We start from the raw sequence: 20,156 nt of genomic DNA, 5'->3' as shown, positions 1-20,156 counted from the left end.
GACCGTCCTGAGTTTGGAGCTGCACCCCGAGGGCTGCGGAGCTGAGTTGGGGAAGAGAGAGGGTGACGAACGGGGGAGGAATAACACCCAGGTGCTGAGTGACGGCTGGGTGAAGGGTGGCCACCAGATGAGGAGTGGTGAGGGTTAGGTGACCTGGGTGCTTTGGGGGATTTAGGGAGGGGATGAGAGATGGAGGAGTTGGAGGGAGCTCCTTGGCTATGACAGCTGGAGTCTGCATTGTTGGCAACTTTGTAGAGGAAGACATCATATTGAAGGGGTGAGCTGACATCTGAGTGGAGCTTGGCCTCTTTGGGTAGGAGCACTTCCAGGCCAATGGTGACTCCATCCTGATGTTGCAGTATGGTTAAGACAGATGGATGCAACAATAGGGAGAGTCACGAAATATAAATGATGAAAAATAAAAAAATAAAAACAGAAAAAAACAAACAAAGGGTGGACTGATCACTTGAGCACATTTCCTTTACACATGACTGAAGGTGCAGAATTTGCTGTAGATGTATGGCTTAACACGAGTGTAATCATATTTGGAGGAAATGAATCACAATTCACATTAAGGTATATATCTCACCACTAGACAAATTTCTACAAGCATAATAATAATTTGGATGAATATCATTTGCTGGAGTAAAAGTGTAGGGATGAATCTAAGGGAAAAGCTGAGCTGCCTTTCTGAAAACTATGACTGTAAACTAAACAAAGATTCTACAGTTGCTCCCATGCAAACAATCAGATTTAAGTGAAATCAGACTAATCTTTGTTTGGTTTCGAACCAAATGGTCCATTTTAAAATGGACTCCTCTAAACCATAAAATGCACGTGGAGCTAAATAAAAAAAAGCATTTAATCAATATGTGACAGTGTGGGCTCCTATCACTATGCCTCTGACTGATTATACGCTTTGGCTACTTGTCCAAGGGGATATCCCTTTGGCTGACTTTCAGGATGCATGACTTTCACTTGACGATTGAATCCAAGTATGTAAATAACAACATTTATTAGCATAAAGTTGTAATGTTCTCAGTTTATTATTCCCTTCATTTCTCCTATTTCTCCAGTTTGGACATATAAATGAATATATTTTGAGCTATGAATCTGATTGAAATTCTGAAGAAAGATTATTAAATATGAAAAGATAGTAGACACCATTTACAAATAGTCATTTTCCATTATTTATAACGTCATAAATGTCTCAGGTACACCGCTAGGGGGCTGTGTAGAGCTCTTTAAACCAAGGAGAAAAAATAAACCTTAACCTGGAAAAAACACATCACTTAAATTATGGATATTGTTATGGTTCCAAGAAGGAAAACATATGACTATTTAAAATGTGTAATTTATTTTATTTTTAGTTTATGAGTTAAATGAACTAAGACAGCTTTCTAGGCTGCCAACCAATGACATTGAAATCCCTATTTCTAACTTGGGCGGATGGGCTAATGTGGAATTAAATTATTAAAATAAGGTAGCGATGATGCTCCTGAAAGTAAATCTTTTTGCCTACATTTTTTTTTTAAAGATTAGTTTGTACCCAAGCAGAATTTTAGAGGTTAAGTTCAGATCCAGTCAGACCACTGGACCTTCTCATCCTTTAAAGGGACAGTTTTGGTCTATAAGGTCCAAGCTCTTTCTTAATCAGTATTCAGGGAAAGAAGAGAAGAAAACACATCCTATGTAAAATTTGCTAACACAAGCACACACAGTTCTGCTCAAATGTTTACATATCCTCATCATGGGCATGAATGTTATTTAAGAGAGCTGAACGTGTATTAATCATTCATTTTTATAGTAAGGTTATTCATCAAACAGCCTCAATAACCATAAAAAATAGCTATTTAATTCCAAAATGTGCATTTATTGCATTAATAAACTGCAGCTGAACTCTGTTGTTTTTTTTTTGTAGCCAGAGGCTTCTGACAGAATTTCTGCTGAATGTTTCAAGGCCAGGAAAGATTCAGAACCTGAAAATGTCTTCCCTGGTTTTACCATGAAAAAGGAATATTTAATTAGAAGGTGTAGATTATTTGTCTTGTTTTAAGAGTCATTTTCTTATTTCAAGTCCCTAACTTTACACCATAATCATAAATCAAGAAATTATCAGAAGAAATTCTGCATTGAATTGGTCTTTTTTGCATATAGAAATATTATTAGTATAAGTGCTTACCCCCTCTCATGTACTGTTTTTATCTTGTTTTTAGACATCTTTTTTTATTTTTTTGTAATTTCTTGTAATTGCCTTGGGACCTTACCTGTGTGGTCATGGTATCCTTTAAGCACCTACTGCTGCAGTATAAGAAGAACACATGTCCCCCTGCTGGACCTCATACAGCTTGCTTTCTAGGAAAACAGCTCTTCAGATGATGCATTCAACCAGGGACTATATTCGTACTGCACCCTTGAGCGACTCATATTTGTGATTTGCAGCTTGGCCTTCAACACCATCCACCCAGATATTCTCCATTAAGAACTCCACCCCCCCACCCACCCCCAAAAAAAAAAAAATTTTGTAAATGACTTGCTTTTTTGTAATCCAGAACATTACCAAGTCTACACTAAGACAGGAGGTGAATCAGTTGGTCCACAGGCACAGTCGACACTGCCTCCCTCAATCGCTGCCTCTCCTGTGTTGATTGTCGATCACTTATGGTTCCAATAACCAATTTCTCTCTAGGTACTTGAGGAACTCCTCACGAAGATGTAGGCACAGCAGACACTAAATTTTCTGCTGCAACTCAAGAATTACAACCTTTCACAGGATCTGCCAATCATCTTCTACACTGTCTTCATTCAGTCTTGTTTGAGCATTTATTACATATTGGTTATTATGTAGTGATAATTAGATGAAAAGAGGCTAACCTCTAGGCTGGACCTCTTTTCATCTATATCTTGTACTTGTCTAGGGCCAGGAAAATGGGTGGATGTAATCTCTGCTCTGCCGTAGCCTCGGAGCTTCCTGAGCTGCAATAATCAATTTCCTTATATCAGAGAGTTGCACTTTGGGTCAGACAGTTGATGATTTTACACTTTAGGGTGTCTGAATTGAGCAGAAATCACAAACAACATTGAAACTAAACTAAAAAGCATGGAATAGTTTCATAAAGCTTTTAATATTACCTCTACTCAAAATGTGATAGCTACACCAATCCTGCTAGTAGTTGGATTTTCCACAAATAATTAATCTGAACCTAAATATTTAAAGAAGATCCATTAGGAAGAATCATTAAGACAGCAACAACAACAATGAGAATTACAGTATATTTTTAGACTGTATGCATAATTTTCACTCTCTCTGGATAGACTAAATCTTGTGCCCCCAACTTATTATCGAAAATCATTAAAGCTGTTTGATTTATGATCATTAGACCCTAGAAAAGTAATTACGCCCATGATGAATGCATGCAAACTGCTGGTTGGTAGTCTATGTTTAATTTACAGAATACAAAACAAGAGGTGAAAGGTTTCTATGAGTTTCTAATCAGGTCACTTTGTAGGAGCTGTCCATGGTTCTGAATGGGTTCACACTCAATATTCTTTTTCTGCTGTGTAATCTGAGGGGAGCAGCCTACTGTAGCAGGGTCAGCCATGCATTTAGTTATCGTTTGGTACGGCAGTGTTAAGCTTCATTGTGTGCAGACATGCAGAAAAAGAAAAGGGAGAAAAGAGCTGGAGAGAGAGAGAGAGAGCGTCTACGGGGAAAGCAGGGCTCATAGCAAAACACAGGGACAAGCTGAATAAAATGAAAAAGATTTATTCCAACAACTGTGAACTGGAACCCTCCATGAATAGCCAATGAAGTAAAAAAGAATATCAAGTACATTAAAGATAGCAAAACACATTGAAAACCAAGACACAGCGTGTGTAATATGCATATAGATTCAAATATCAACTCCAAGCAGTTACTTTATCCTCATGTAATCTAGACATATCCACTTATTTTAGCAATGTCAAACATTAACGGTTTGCAAATACATATCCACTTTATTTCCACATATTTTCTTCTTTTTTTTTTCAAATTATGTTTTTCAGACACTTTTTCGCCGATAACACCAATGCATGCGGGCAGAGAGACACAGTTAGGTAGGGAAAGGCAGAGGGGGAAAGGAGAATAAGGGAAGCTTGGGAAACAGGAGAAAAGACAATGCAGAAGTACATTGGCCGAAAGACCAAGGCAGAGCATCAGTAGAGAGAACAGTCAGTCAGTAGTTGGTCCGAGCCAGAGATTTTAGTCCAGCATTAAAGGCAGAAAGATGGAGGAGAAGAGGCAGCGGCGCCACTATGTAATCGATATAAGTATGGCGGCCTCGTAAACAGATCTATTGTGCTTCTCATGTTGGAGCTATAAATATGTGTTGTGCTCATTTTTAACTTTAGATCTTCTAAGTTACATTTAAAAAATCTTCTCTAGCAAGATGTAAACTTTTTTTTTCCTCTGTGTGCACCATAAAATATTTTTTTCTCTAATTCATTAGCTGCAGACTTAATCATGTGCTGATGTTACACCAGGTTGTTCTGGAGCATGTTTACCTCTGCATTTTCCTCCGTGCTGTTTGGGGTGTGGCCATGGATGGCAGAGGCAGGGCGGTTGTTCTCATGCTTTGGGGAGTGGGAGTTGAGGATGTTCATAGACCCCTCCTCCTTGGGCTGAGGGGACTTGGCTTGGTTTTCTTTCTTCTGTGGCTCGTCCTGTAGAGAGTGTCAGTTTCTCTTTAGACATGCATAACAGGCGACAAATAAGTGACGTCAAATCCAAAAGACAATTTTGCTCTATGTTAACACAAAAAAGGGGGAACAAGATGCACAACCCACTCACCAAGACCAAACAGGACAATTTCATGGTAGGAATTGTTTGATGTTTTTACTTTGTAGAAATAATTTAAAGGTATTAACAAAATGCAAAGAGTGGCAGTTCCCAAACTAAATAAAAAGCAAAATTAGAAAGTAAAACAAGTAATCAGTTTGTATCAATGGATTGATAGTTAAGCCCCGAAATCAAGCTCATAGAACACGTTTAGCTTTTTAATGTCTCCAAATTCCTCTGAACATTAGAATCAGTGTTATAGTTGCTTCATCTTTCTTTAAAATTATCAATATTCTTATTTCCACCTGTTTTACCAGTTTTTATTTTATTCCAAAGGTCTTCAACACCCTGGATTTCTGGATAGGGTTTTCAGTTAGTAGCTTAATCAAAAGATAAAACTCACAGTAAGCATCCTTTCTAAAGGTTTTGTATTAAATAATATGGATTTTAGTTGAATATTATAAGGCCCATTTGATTCTTCCCACACAGTTTATCTCTTTTACTGTCTTGATAAAAACTTTTATTTATCGGTTTTCTGTGTTCTGAAAAACACAATGTGTTTTTAACTAACAAACACTTGGTTTAATTAGGCCAAAGCTTCAATACTGTTCTCAAAGCTAAATTTGTATGCTTGAAAGCCAAATAACTGACCATATGTAGTGAATGTTGCATTTAAGACTAGTACAATCGCAATCTGGGCCCCAGCAATGAAAAGGGAATCGCAGAGTGTGTCAACCGTCAGCTCCAGAACAGTATATCAAACTTTATAATTTTTCAGTTTCAAAGGGAGTTATTAGAGTTAGCTTTCCAGTCCACATATTATCTGCATGTTGAAAAGAAGCTGCAAATCAAGCCTAGATCAAAAGTTTCAAGCATTAAGATCTGCAGCAAGGTAAAACTGGTTCTCAATAGATCAACCCTTTTACTAAGTCAATTAATTTCCAAATAAAATGAAACCTGGAAAAAGTGTTAAATGGATAAAAAAGGCTTGAAGAGTCACATTGTGAAGAGTGATCTAACCATTAGATTTCTAAAGACCTTGTACTACTGATCTTCAGCCTATTAGTGACTGGGTCCCAGGAGTACCAGTCTCAAATGAGATTATACTTTACCCTCCCCAGATAACTCTCCCAGCTCTGCTTGGGGAAGTCAGAGGCGCTCCCAAGCCAACTGAGTAACATAGTTGCTCCAGTGTTACAAGTACAGAGCAACGAAATTAACTCTCTGCATTTAACACATCCCCTTGGGGGGTAGTGGCCTGCCATTGTGCAGTGCCTGGGGAGCTGTGTGGGGATAAGGGTCTTACTCAGGGACCCAGAGTGGCAGTCTGTGGGAGCGGGTGTTGAACTCAGTTTCACCGCTGGATTCCAAGCGGATTGCCCTAATCACTCGTCCAGGGGTCATCCAATAAAGATTTCAGAGCCACTCTAGCTAACTCCTCTCGGTGTGGAGGAGAAACGCCTTACCAGAGATAGATCCAGAGGCTGAGCTCCTCCCTAATGGAGTGCCCAGTTCATTTCAGCCATTGTATCATGGACCTCGTTCTTCTGGTCATGATCCAGATTCCATGACCATAGGTGAGGGTAGGAGCAAAGACCGACCGGTAAATCTAGAGCTTTGCCTTTTTGATCAGCTCTCTGTTATAGACTGATGCAGCTCCTGCATTATAACAGCAGCCACATTGATCTGTCTAACGATGTCCCATTCCATTCTCCACGCAAAATACTCCTCCACTTGAGTCAGAAACTCTCTTAAGACCTTAGTAACCTTATTTTAGTAAAGGTTTCATTGAGAACAGGTTTCATTGAGAACTGTAAGTGAAAATATGATCATTCCACCATAAACCAAATTCAACCAGGTGTATTTTCTTGATTTTCTACAAATGTGTTTTCTGAGGTCAAGGAGAAACTTTTGAAGAATTTATGGAAAGTGTTTATGATTCAATGATAACAATAAGTAACACACTCCAGCATCATGGCCTGTATGCATGGTCAGCATGAGTAACTCAATTGCTGAATAACAATTAAAATATTTTAAACCCATTTAAAGTGTGCTGAACATCATTTAAACAATCCTGTAAAATACTGGATGAATATAGTCAAATGAGACAAAAGGTTAATTTTTTGGATGGCATAATAACATAAAAAAAAAGCTTTGGAGGTCTGAATGTGAGCATTTTATCTCAGAAACATCCTATCAGAGCCAAATGTTGGTCTTCAGCAGACTTCCTATAATACAAGAAAAGATGAATGGAAAATGTACAAAAGTAGCTAAGAGGATGTCCTACCCTTAAGCAGCTAAAGTAAGATGAAACATGCATAGACGTTGAATTTTTATAGGATTTTTAGAGAAATAAAATGAGACTGTCAGAATGGCCAATCAACTGTACTGTTCTGTTTAGATATGTTTATATAAATTATCAATGTGTCGGATGGCCTTACTTTGTACTACTTAAGGAACTTGTTGTAATTAATTAAACAATTAAATCTGCTCCATGGCAAAAAAGTTTGACCAGAATTTAGTTTATAACCTACAGTTGAGCTTGGGTTATCCACCTGAACAATAACACAAAGCACAATAGAAAGTCCAATGGCTCAAAAGTAACCACATATATTGAGAGTAGTCAAAGTTTAGTCTTACATCTTATTAAGATACTACAGTGTGAGCTAACAAGCTCTTAATGGTGGCAATGGGGCTACATTAAATCTTTTTGCAAAGAAAAGTGGGTGAAAACTCCTCCAAAACGATGGTAAAGACTCGTGGCCAGTTATAGCAAATGGTTAATAGCAGCCAATGCCTTTAAAAGCTGCGATAAAAAATTTTATACTGTTTTTTTTTCAACAACACTGAGTAAACCTTATCCTCATTTAAACACAGTTTTTGGTACTAAGGTTATTGCTGTCTGATAACACATTTTGCATGTTGATCTCAAACACAAATGCTTTTGTATGCATAAAAGGCTTTAATGCAGAGTGTAAGATTGAAAAAAAGACACTGGCTGAAAAACCTAAGTACTCTTTTATCTAATGCCCCTGGTTTACAAAAAATATCTGTTAGTTTTATGACATTTCTGAGAATGAACTCCAGACTACGTGCTTGCTGTGGCTTTTTAGCCTTTAGCCCTGACATTTAGAGAATCCGGCAGTCACAGAAACTCATCTATAATCGCTGTGGGGGAAATGTTAACAGAGCTGAAAGCATGGACTATATTTGAAAAAAAAAAAATGTCCCGGTTATTCTTTTAGTTTTTATCATCCAGGTGCCGTATTGTTCAATCAGCAAGTGCTTGATTCCAACATCATCGTTAAAGAGACATTTTAATCAACCAAAAAGACCTATCTGTGTTGTTTAGCTGTTTGCACAGTTGTTTATGTGTCTTTGTATAAAAGTTCCAGCAGGTCATTTATTGGTGTGGCATGAACATCTGAAGGTCATCAGCACAGCAGGCAGTAAACAGGGCACCATTGATCGGTCACGCTTAGCTGCTGCTGGACACTACTCGTTAAGTGCACTTTAACACGACAGACGAAAGGTTTTAAAGCTTTAAAAGCAACATTTCAGCTTTAGTTCTCACAAAAAAATGGTCTTTGTTGGTATCAGTAGACTAGATAATCTGTCTTAACAGAATCCAGTTGCACAGTTTTGCTGGAGCAACTTACATTTATGCAAATAAATCAGACAATAATCACACACCCCACTCCCCACTGGGACAGTAATGAATGCACTGTCATTTGCACTAATTAATATGCTGCTACAGTTTGGTTTATAATGCCATTGCAGCCCCAAATCTGATATGGAAAAGAATGAAAACAAAAGAGCTACACAGGGAGCTAAAATGGCTGCATGCTCTGTGTGAGGGAAATGGAGGCTTTCTTGCCTCGCCGAGCACCTCGGGAAGCTGCAGGGACGCGGGTGAGAAAAGGAACAAATGAGGCAGCCTAGTGTTTAATCACACTGCAGAGGCTACTGCATAACACATCTGAAAAAATGGCTGCCTCCTGAGAGGTCATCTGTCATTTCACCTACGGCGTGCATGAATCTGATTCAGAAGGGGAATGTTGGGCATAAGGTTTACAGCAAATTTGACAGCTACAGTGGGTGGGATTAATGCAAAGATGGTAGTCAAGAGGAGGCAAAGCAGACATCTCCACTGTTCTTACCTGGAAGTGGTTATAAGGTTTTCTGTGCCTATACTCCCAGGGATTGCTGGCTGAAGATGGCCTCTGAGGGGTGGTTGGCGGGTATAAAAACGGTAAAACACAGGCATATTGTACAAACTTATCTCCATGGGAAGATCCTAAGGAAGTCTTTTGATTTAAATGATAATTTAGGGTAAAATCAGACAGATGGCAAACATGCACACACACGCACACACACAACAGCTGAACAACACAGATCCATAAAATACTGCAAATCACAGTTTAAGCAGGCCGGGAGGCTTGGGAGAGAACATGATGAGGAGTTAGTGAGAAGTAACAGACTGAAAATACTAAAAACACAGGAACAGGAGCAAACAGGAGGAAAGTGGAGGCATACCTGACAGATAATGTTGTCATAGTACGCCAGGTTTTGAGTATGGGCTTGGGTGGCAGGCGGAGGGGTGTCACACAGTTTTCTTACATTTGGCTGTGAGCCTTCAGCTGTTGTCGAAACTGAGAGGCCATCCGTCTGTGGCTCGCTGCTCCGGGGGTGATACTTACTGCAAAGTGGGATACATGTGTGATATAAATATTTATCGAAGTGTCTTTTTTTTATTATTCTATATTTGGTACTAAGCGAGTCACTGTAAATCGAATAACCCTGGTCAATCCAAAGGGAATCTGATCCCATTTACCTACGCTTCCGAAGGCGCATGTTCTCGTTTTTGAGACGGTACATGCTCTTGGCGAAGAACACAACAATCATGAAGAGCAGGAGGAAGACAAAACAGGCCACTGCCACCACCACACATAGCACCTGGAACTCAGTGATGGCCCATTCACAGCGGAGGCCTTTGTTCCAGATGTAGTCCTGCACATTACACCTGGACACAAAGTGATGGAGAGAAGAACCACTATCATATAGTGCTAGATTAGCTTTTTGAATGCTATTACCACTTTGACCCTCTTGATAATGACACTTGCTGTTAGAATTAGTATCAAGAGGCTCATTCTGTGAGCTCATTGCATTGGCAGATTTAAAGCGCTCTGTGGAGGTATTCATACCACACAGACTTCTTGAAATGGTGGTATTATAATTTCAGTATAAACTTCTTTGTCAAGTTGTTTATCAAATCTTTAAAACCATGAGTGCCTTTTTCTCACAGTATTAGAGATTCTACAGGCATTTGCTTTATGTTCCGCATTGAACTAATCAAATCCCAACATGTGCAAGTCTATGTATGTATCAGTATTTACATCCATCCATATGTCCGTCAACTTTGTCTTCCTTTCATGGTTTTGCTGGAGAAAAGCACCCAAACAAAATCACCATGTTTCATGGTAAGGATGGCATGTTTAGAATGTTGCAATGTTCATTTTATTATTTTATTTATTTTTACCACTGATAATGTTCTATAGGTAGGTTATATTTTCTGTGTCTCTTTACTGCAGCTCTTAGTAGCCTTGCTTTGGTTCAGTATTCTTTTCTCTTTTTTTAGAGGTGTTCAAAACATTGGATATTGTATGTATATATTGCAAAACATGTAAATCTAAGTAAGTCATTTTTTTCTTGAAATAACTGCATTTTTTCTTGAATTGAGTATATAAGTGAGACAATTTGCCAATAGAACAGGAAAATTTACATTTGAAATAAGACAAAACTATTGCATTGTCTTATTTCAAGATCATAATCTGTAATTACCATATCTTGAGCGTAAAAATACCCATTTGATTGGCAGGTCATCTGATTTTCCTTTCTTAAATCAAGGGTAATACACTTAATTTATGAAATGTTAACTCATTTTCAGTTTTTGGCTTGTCTTGTGCCCTTTCCATTTGCTCCACTTGGCCTGGATCTACTCTACCTCTCTGGTTTTCAAACTTTGCCATTACTCTTTTTCAGTACTGGTGTTGACTTTCTTTTTTGTTTTGGTCGTGCTTGCATGCTTCTGGAAGCAAGAGGTTGCACTTGATTTTATTTAGGGTTACCAGAGTAAATGGTGTAGAAACAGATGCATGTAACCTTTTGATTTGACAATTACATAGTACTTTCCATCTGACTAAACCACATAAACTCATTAGAATTTAGGGGAACACTTTAAGAAAACTGAAGAACTAATTAAGTGGTATAGATAAGATGTGTAACATTTTCAGACAGGGACTGGTTAGTACGTGCATATGTGGAGCAACCTGCTGGAGTCTGTCAAACAAGCAGCCTTGCTCTTAATAAGATCAAAGGATCAACCCACGTGCATGCATACATGCTTGTATTTTCCCTAAACCTGCTCTAACTGTGCAACTGGCTGCTAGCATCTGAGTCATGTGTGTTGTGTATGAATCTCTGCATGTTTCTCATGTTGCTCAACAGGTAGAATATGATAAACAGCAACAATTTATCTCCAAGCTGTCGGTCAAAATTCCATGTTGGACAGACTGTTGCAAAGAGATGCTTCCGGTCCCCGCTTAGTATCTGCATTTGCAGGTCAGGAGGTAGTGTGCGGGTTTTATTTATTTTTTATTTTTTATTTTATTGTGTTTTCCTCTTATGGCATATTCTTCATGCCTCTATCAGCAAGAGATGTCCATGTGCTATCTTTACCTCAAAAAACAGTGCTAATCCTTTAGGGGACCCTGCTGTGATCTTGACAAACCCGAATGACACATTAAGCCAGCCTTCTGCCATTGTGCATGTGTGTGTTTGTCGGCATGGTGCTGGTAGTGTCCTTAATCTGTCATTTGTTTCAGAGAAAAAAACAGTTGTGCCTCAATACATTTAAAAAAGGGGATCCAAGTACCCCAGATGTAATTAAGACAACACTTTTTGTAATATACTAAACTTTTATGAATTAAATTCTTTACAATGAACTGAAGCTGAGGTCACATTTTTTTTTAATCTTACCTGCAGAAGGCTCCTACTCCTGCCACCACGGTGCAAACCCCTCCATTGAAGCAAAAGTTTTCTTCAATTTCACACTGAGATACACAGACTCCTGGTCCAGATTGCACAAAGCCCAGCCTGCAGCCATCCGCACCCATGGCCCCACCTACGCCTACTCTCTCATTGTTGTCCGGTCCCTGCATAGGAGGGGCTGGTAAAGATGACCCACCATTGAGGTTTGGCTGTACATTTTCGCGGATCGTTGAAGAGCCTTTTAGGAGTGGATTTTCATCCTCCATGTCAGCTGGAGGTGAAGGAGTTGGTTCAGGTTCTGGGGTGGTATCTACTGCGGAGACGTCGTTGTCAGAAGACAGGTAATCATAATAATCATTTAAGCTCCACTTATTGGGATTTCCACCTTTCTGCTTTTGAGCTTTGGGAGTTTTTGCCAAGTCCAGGTTAACATCCGAGGGAACAACATCTGGTGCCGGACTGTGAAATGCCACAGTGATAACGTCATCAGATAATGGGTTCCCAGGATGGTCTGGCCCTGCTCCTCCAGCTGTTAGCTCCTCCCCATGTTGGTCATCCTCTACAAAATCCAAGTGGTGGCGTTTATGAAAGTGGTGATGCCTGGAGGAGCTGGACGGGAGTCGGGCACCAATTCCTGCTCCAATCAGATGCTCTCTCTCTGCTGAGTCATCGCTGAGAACCATCCTGGTGTCCAGGGCCTCCTTGTGGACAGATGAGTGGTTGTGGTGAGGATGGCGTCTGGCCATTGAATGCCTCCCTGTTAATCAGAAACACTGATAAAACTGATGCTCTTAAATAACTATAACAACAAACATTTGTATAGGAATTCCCTTTTCTTCTACAACCGAAACAGAACATTTATAGTGGCTGGTTGCTGAAGCCTGTTATCTTATTAAAAGTCCCCAAGTTGACCCATCTTAAACTCGTTGACAGGGGCCCATTGTGTTTTTATGTAAAATCTTGTATCTTAAAGAGTTCATAATACTCCAAGTATCACCTGGCCAAACCTGAAAGCCTCAAACACACATTCCCAGTTAAAATATCCAATAGCAGTAAGCAAACTTGCTGAACACCCATCATTTAAATTTACTAAGTAAACATCTGAAAGTTTCCCTATGCTTACATCTGAGCCTAATATACTAAAGTCACTCAACCATCATTAATAAATAAAATCTTATCTTATTTTCATAAAACAAATTGTTGGATATTTTACAAAAAATCTTAGAAGCAGAAGATATGGGTATGTTAGATTAGGCAAATTAAATGAATGAGCAGTGTGGTGAGGTGAGGATTAGATTAGGATTTAGGGCTGCAGGTAAGAAACTACACTTTGCAATCTGAGGAGAGGGGCTTCGACACGGAAGCAAGACACAGGGACGTGAAAGATATATGCATGATTAGTAAACAACTCCTGGTACTAATATGATATACGCTGGACACTTAAATATATTATATTATATTTTATATATATATATATATATATATATATATATATATATATATATATATATATATATATATATATATATATATATATATATATATATATATATATATATATATATAAAATTTAACAAAAACTCTGAAAAAACATTCTCTGCTAGAAAGCAAACATTTACCTAAGCAGAGCTGTGTGCACAGTGAACAATTATACTGGACAGAAAACATTATAAAGGTTTTGTCATACTGACTCTTGGCAATATTTCCCCTAAAAATGATATTCTGTTAAACAAATTCTTTGTGAATTGAAGGTTAAAAAAAAAAGATTACCAATAACAGATTGGAAAATAAGCTTGAAGTTTAGACTGTATTTGCATTTAGACTTCCTGAGTCAAAACTTATAGAGCAATCCTTGCAGGATTTGTCTCTAAACCATATCTGGGTGGATATGTATGTACCAGTTTTGGAGTTAAGTGACATTTATGATAAATAACATGTTTGTTTCCTAATAAGGAAACGATAAACAGTGCTGAAACGTATCCTAATTGTTTTGCCTAGATGGACAGACACAAAGAAAGCAGCTTTGATTTAGGAAGATTAATAATCTTCTCCCACTAGGCAAGTTTAGTTATTCTGTCACACTTTCCCCAATGATATGTCAACCTTTAGACAACGCACAAAATGCTGCATTGCTCCCAATTACCAAATCAGTGATATTAAAACATAAATATGAATGGGTGAGATTTGTTGTGTATAAGTGCAATAAGTAGCTGATATACTGTAAAGAAAACTGCTTTTAAAGTGTTTTTTTTTCCTCCCATCAACTGTCTGCTATACCTTTACAATTTCCTTTAGGCCTCCATTTTCAGATACAGCTAAAACTAGCCAAAAGGTTTACTTGATTGCTTCTCTTCCCCTGCCACTCTCAAATCCCTCTGCTCAATAAGAAGTGCCACCTTTCAATACATAGATCCTCATTCAAACCTCAAACAAAAAACCATCAGAACGTGCCTTGAGTCACGAAGACCGGTGGCGGCTGAGAAGCCATGAGATTCACCTCAATTGCACACACTCTCGGAGCGCAGTTGCCATGGTGAGATGTAAAGAGGTGCTGTGTTGAAAGAAGGAGCAGGGCGAGGGAATTGCAGTGGAAACAGAGAATCTAGTGTTATTGCTCCTTCTCTTCCCTGTTTTTCAATCAATTACCCGGCCAGTGAGTAGGTGCTGCATGCCAACTCCATCTTTGGGAAAATAAGGAATTGGAAGGAATCCTAAGGACTCTACTATTTTTTTCTGTTTATTTTATTTATTTATTTTGTCTTTTTTGTGGAAAGACACATTCTCCAACTTGAACTGACTGTAAGGGATTCAGCTCTCACTTAATCGATAAGGCTGCCAATTTGCTCTGTAAAGATTTATACGAAGCTTGATCTTGTTAGCTGCTGGAGGTCTTTGTAGAGAGATCTAAAGCGTAAAAGAAGAACATGAGATTACAAGATGCTCAAACTGAAGGCCTGACTCTGCTTCTGCAATGTGACATCTGTCTTTGGCAGGCTGTGATTTGTGTCTTTGACTGCCACTCAGCTTGCAACCTCTGGTATATAACTGAGCGAATCACCATGGTAACAAGTTCTACCTGAGGTCACTGTGATTGATTTGGGTGGAGACTTGAAGCAGCCGCACCAGCTAACCTAACGCAATGATGCAAATTAAAAACAACAAATTATACAAGCAGGACTATTAGACAGACATTTAAAGTTAAGAATGCAATCAACATTTTATTTATAATTTTTGTTCAAGGCATTATAAGGACACCAATATCTACCCATCATCTTTATTGGGTTTTGTGGTGTCTAAGCTATAAATACCATTTTGACTTCACCTCCTTCAGTGATGTTCGTGGGGAAAGATAGTGAAAAACTGATCTATTCTGACATATCATGAGCTTTCTATGGCTGCAGGGCAGATGGACTTCACAATATGAATTCACTCAGTCTACTCAGTGCACACACAGACACGACACCAACACACAATTGTATGACAGTGCACCCAAGATTCTGGATTAAATCCATGCAAATTTCCATAGAAAACAAGAAAGATCTATGCTATGCATTGATGGATTAATCGCCTTTTACTTTAGTTAAGTGAGGGAATGATGAATAATCTTGATTTTCAGTTTATCAATTACTTCAGAATAGAATAGAATAGAATAGAATAGAATAGAATAGAATAGAATAGAATAGAATAGAATCAACGCCATCGTAGATGTAAATTCTAGGATTGGGATGTGTTACAAAACTAACCATTTGTAAACAAAAATGCACAGGAAACATCTACTCCTTTATGAACAAATTATAAATGAAGATTGTAAGATTAACAGTTTGTGTACATAAAACAGTCCCCAAAAAGATTGTACTACAATATGTGTTTCAACAGTCAGTTATTTACGAGTATGGAGCTCTGTGAAAAGAACAGTAGAGATTAACACTTTATTGAGTTTGTTCACATCAGACCTGATGGTTTAGGAGCTCAATATCTATCTGTACCTATCATTGCAAATTTACATTTTAATTAAATATGTTTTCTGCATTCCCACAGAAAGCCCTCTTTTGGATTCAAATCAGGGAACCTACAATCATTTAGATGACAAGACCCACCTTACTACAGTACTCCCAACCAACTGCTGGGAGGTAGTATTTGAGATGTCACTGCTGTATAAAGCACTCTTTCTTACAAATGAAACAATCTGTTCAGTATAGTCAGATTTTTGAGTAAGCCACTGCATTGAGATTGTGTTGGTAAAGGTTTTAATACATGAGGAACCCCATAGATTGGGTTCCTCATGGCCTTCTTGTTAGGCCTTGAAATAATGCAATATCACTTACCATATGTCTACTTATGCTGATGACACTGTTTTAAATTCTATTAAACAACTTTGCAAACTTTGTTTTAGTCATGGTTTTAATGTAAAAGATGGAATGGGTCGGATTTTCACTGTCTTAATACAGAAAAGGCAGAAGTTGCTGTTTCTCCTCCCAAATGATAGACAACTAGATTCAGTAATGGTTTAATTAACTTAAACTGCAGAAGCTTTTATTGCTCATTAAACTAATTCATTGACTTTACTCCAACAAGAAATTATTACTCCATTCACATTGTGTTTTTCACACAAGATCATTTGTAGTGCACCACCTCAAACATTTTTTTTGTAAGTTACTCTTGGATTCTTGTCTGTTTCAAAGATCATAAAATATTCTTTACATAAAATTCCATTGCATTTTATTTTTAATGGAGTCTTTGTTGGAACATTAGAAGTCCATAATAGTCTGTGAAACACTGAGAAAAGCAGCTATTTCCAGCACCAACTAAATCTTACTTAATAAAATTATTTATTTTTATTTTCAAGGTGATGTGTAGACTTGAATTAATCAAACAGTTGTTACTCTTAGTAGATAAAATGTAATAACAATAAATTTGTACAAATTACGACATGGTAGAACACAAAATTGCTTTACAAGTATGGGAAAGAATACTGTACCAGCACACAATATTATTGCTGTTCCCCTTAATATGCCTGGTTTATTCTATCAAATGATGTGTCTGTGTGTTCCTTTTTGGCATTTGAGCCAGGATACACATTCTGGTCTTGCTATATCTAGTATAGACCATGTGTTAACTCCTGTTGACTTCCATTGCTCTTTAGTCATTTTCAGCTACTTCTACACCCTATCCCTGACAATGACCCAATACGTATAGCACAATGAGATTAAAAGCTTCCAATGTCAGAGTAAAATGTCCCCAATTTATAAAAACCAGACTTTGCTTGTAAAATAAGAAAAATTGTACTTGTACTCGCTGCAAAGTGAAGACATCTTTGGAGCAATATACTAGTAAAAGTGAGGACTTTTTACTGGTCCTCATTGTGTTGGCTTAGGTTTAGGACTAAGGCGTAACTTAGGTTTCAGTTAATGTTAGAAGGATGTATGTACAAGTAATTGTTAGGTTATGGTATTGTTGGGCTGTGGAAAGAAAGAAAGGGTAGAAAACAAATGGAAGCACACACACACACACACACACACACACACACACACACACACACACACACATATATATATATATATATATATATATATATATATATATATATATATATATATATATATATATATATATATATATATATATATATATATATATATATATATATATATGCTTAAAACTTAAATGAATGGTCAGTCTCAGATGGCGCACCTGCATGTACTGCTTCTAATTAATCACATACCCCTCGCCACCTGGTCGCAGTGGCTTGGATAAATAGAGGGAGGACGCCAGACATGTGTGCCTATTTGCCGGTCAATATGTCAGAGCATTAACGCCTGGTTACACATCGAGGCCGAGGGAGGCGCAGAGTACGGGGTTCATGCGCGCTCCCGCATGAACCCCAGCGACCCCACGCACGCACGGGCATGTGCCACCCTGTTGCTGGGCAGCGACGGCGCACATTATTATTGACGTTTTTTTATTCCAATTTCCACTACTCTGCTGAGATTGTTCTTATTTAGTCGGAGGAATAACCAAAAGGCCAAATTTAGATGAGACAGAGTGAAGATTCTGATACCCCCCCCTTCAGTCTGGAGGAATTCAGTTTTTTGCGGCACAATGGGCTTCATGTAACCCGACTACAGTGGACCTAATCCCCCCTTTATGGAGACGCACCGCAGCGAATCCTATCATCAGCAGACAAAACTAAACCATATAAATATGTCCTATACAGCTACACCTTTAATACCATCATCTGTAATTAGGCCCAATGAGCGTCAAAGATGATATATTCTCTGTCACTGATTTGATTTTAAATACCAACAATAATGTTACACATGAGTTAACAAAAATGATCTATCTATTCATGGTTAAAAAATATCTTTCAAAAATATATATAAAAAACATCTTTCTGCTGATCACCTGCATCCTGCGCCTAATTGATCACCTCCCTTTTTGCCACCTATATCAAACTGCAAGAATATAATCACACTGTTATAAGGTTTACTAGCAAATCAATATAAGGCCTATTCCATTAATTAGGAATACATATTCTCCTTTCTAATTACCACGCTTTCTTAACCCCTCGCCCAAGTGCAGGTGTGATTTTTTTTCCACACACGTGCGCGTTACTTTGCACAAATGTCCAAACTATGGTACCACGCACACGCGCAGGGTGGGTCTCCGGTGAAGCGGCGATCTTACCGTTATGTGCACACAGAGGGATGATGAGCATGGAGATTGTCAGCAGCACCTGCCAGCTCCCCATACGGTTGTCTCCACGAGCCATGGTTTTGGGTTATGGCTATTTCTTTTGCACCTTGAAAAAAAAATCTGATTTGATGCTCCCGGTCAGATGCTCCAATAATCCAGATCACGGCGGATCCCCTTAAAGTTCAGATCTGCTCCGCTATGCTCATGCCGTTATCTGTGTGTATTTGTCAGTGCAGAGACGGTCCCATTGTCCCCAAACGGCTGGCCTGTTCCTCTCGCACCTTTTTTTACGCGCGTTTCTTGGTCTGCGCCCTCGACAGCAGAAGCAAAAGCGCCTCGGGGGGTCCTATAGGTTGTAGCGTAATCACGCGCGCGACCACAGACGAAATTGAAATGACACTGGTCTGTAGTGCTTGCCGGTCTGCCTGTCTGAGGAACAGCGCGCACACACAATGCGTTTGGATGTCAAAATGCCAAAGCGCGCGCACTCTCTCTACACACACACGTTAAATGCTCCTCTGAGTCCAGCCTCAGCATATGCATGTTGGTGTGGAATAGGACTGAATGAAGTATTTACACAGCGTCTGTTGTCAGTTTCACGTCATTATGCTCCATTTTCCACCTCAGCTTGGATGCATGATGTGTGCTCCCCACTTTGGGTGGCGTTTTGTGTGTCAGTGGGTTATTGGGTGCATGCTTTCTGCCTGCAGAAAGATGCATATGCCGCGCATGCCTGGATAATCCTCTTAATGTGATATTAAGATAGACTGAAGTCAATAGCATCTGCTGTTATAACACTTAGGGCTTGAATTGAAGCTGAATTTGTCACAATAGAAAACTCCCTGGACAGCAGGGATTTAGACACATTGACCAGAACACTAATCAATGGTGGTTGTTGGGGGATATGTCTGTCAACCATGGTGGTGATGGCAAAGGGGACAAAGATGAATAAAAACATTAATTTGTCAGTTACACCCAAATTAATTAGTATTGTGTATGTGCATGTGCAGTCATGGGTAACCGCCTCTGGCATGCACTGTAAGTATAACAATAAGTGCATTGCTGCACACAATGGGAATAATATGTCTGTTTTCATCACTTATGATTTTATTGTTACATTAGAGTTAACTCAGGGAGTTTAAAGTTAAGATAGCATAGCTAGTGAGCTACAACATTTTAGTCAATTTAATTATAAAGAAAGATACAACAAAATTTGCTTTGGGAGTTTCTTTGCAGTATAGTGAGTGGGTGCGTGTTGAATATGTGTGGGGAAGCAGATTTTGATTGTAAGTATTATGAGATGCTCAACACAATGTTTGACCGCTTGCATCTGAGCTTGAGTGATATTTCTTAGACATTGTGAGAGGTTTTTTTATAACTTGCAATGCCCTTTAAAAAAACTTACTTTGTAAATAGTTTAAGTGAATCATCAAATGTCATTGGAGTTTGCATTCATCAATAATACTATTTTGCTTAAAAAGCTTATAAGATAATAAATCTAAATTAGGTAAAGAGAAAGAGCTGAGTAAGAATATTGACCAGGTGGTCTGTACTCAATTCAGGTCAGTTTATTTATATAGTGGCAATTCACAACACA

General features: G+C 38.5%; 1 protein-coding gene across 4 annotated transcripts; it reads right to left on the bottom strand.

The window, feature by feature from the left end:
• Positions 1-3,750: 3,750 nt before the first annotated feature.
• Positions 3,751-19,184, bottom strand: LOC119785905 (chondroitin sulfate proteoglycan 5-like). 4 transcript variants are annotated; one of them, XM_038288843.1, is made up of 6 exons: positions 18,551-19,184; positions 11,855-12,623; positions 9,651-9,839; positions 9,437-9,515; positions 8,977-9,039; positions 3,751-4,701 (listed from the first exon to the last, which is right to left on the bottom strand). In XM_038288843.1, the coding sequence occupies exons 1-6, from the start codon at positions 18,633-18,635 to the stop codon at positions 4,513-4,515; spliced, it is 1,374 nt and encodes a 457-aa protein (XP_038144771.1). In that variant the 5' UTR covers positions 18,636-19,184; the 3' UTR covers positions 3,751-4,512. The 4 variants fall into 4 exon arrangements, with proteins under 4 accessions (XP_038144771.1, XP_038144768.1, XP_038144772.1 ...); XM_038288840.1 differs by having other exon boundaries at positions 9,353-9,515; positions 18,551-19,183; XM_038288844.1 differs by lacking the exon at positions 8,977-9,039 and having other exon boundaries at positions 18,551-19,182.
• Positions 19,185-20,156: the final 972 nt, after the last annotated feature.

Source organism: Cyprinodon tularosa, unplaced genomic scaffold, assembly GCF_016077235.1.
Source record: "Cyprinodon tularosa strain WSP-4 unplaced genomic scaffold, ASM1607723v1 ctg26, whole genome shotgun sequence".
Lineage (NCBI taxonomy): Eukaryota > Metazoa > Chordata > Actinopteri > Cyprinodontiformes > Cyprinodontidae > Cyprinodon > Cyprinodon tularosa.
The sequence above is the reverse complement of the archived record's forward strand: the minus strand, read 5'-3'. Positions and strand labels throughout refer to the sequence as shown.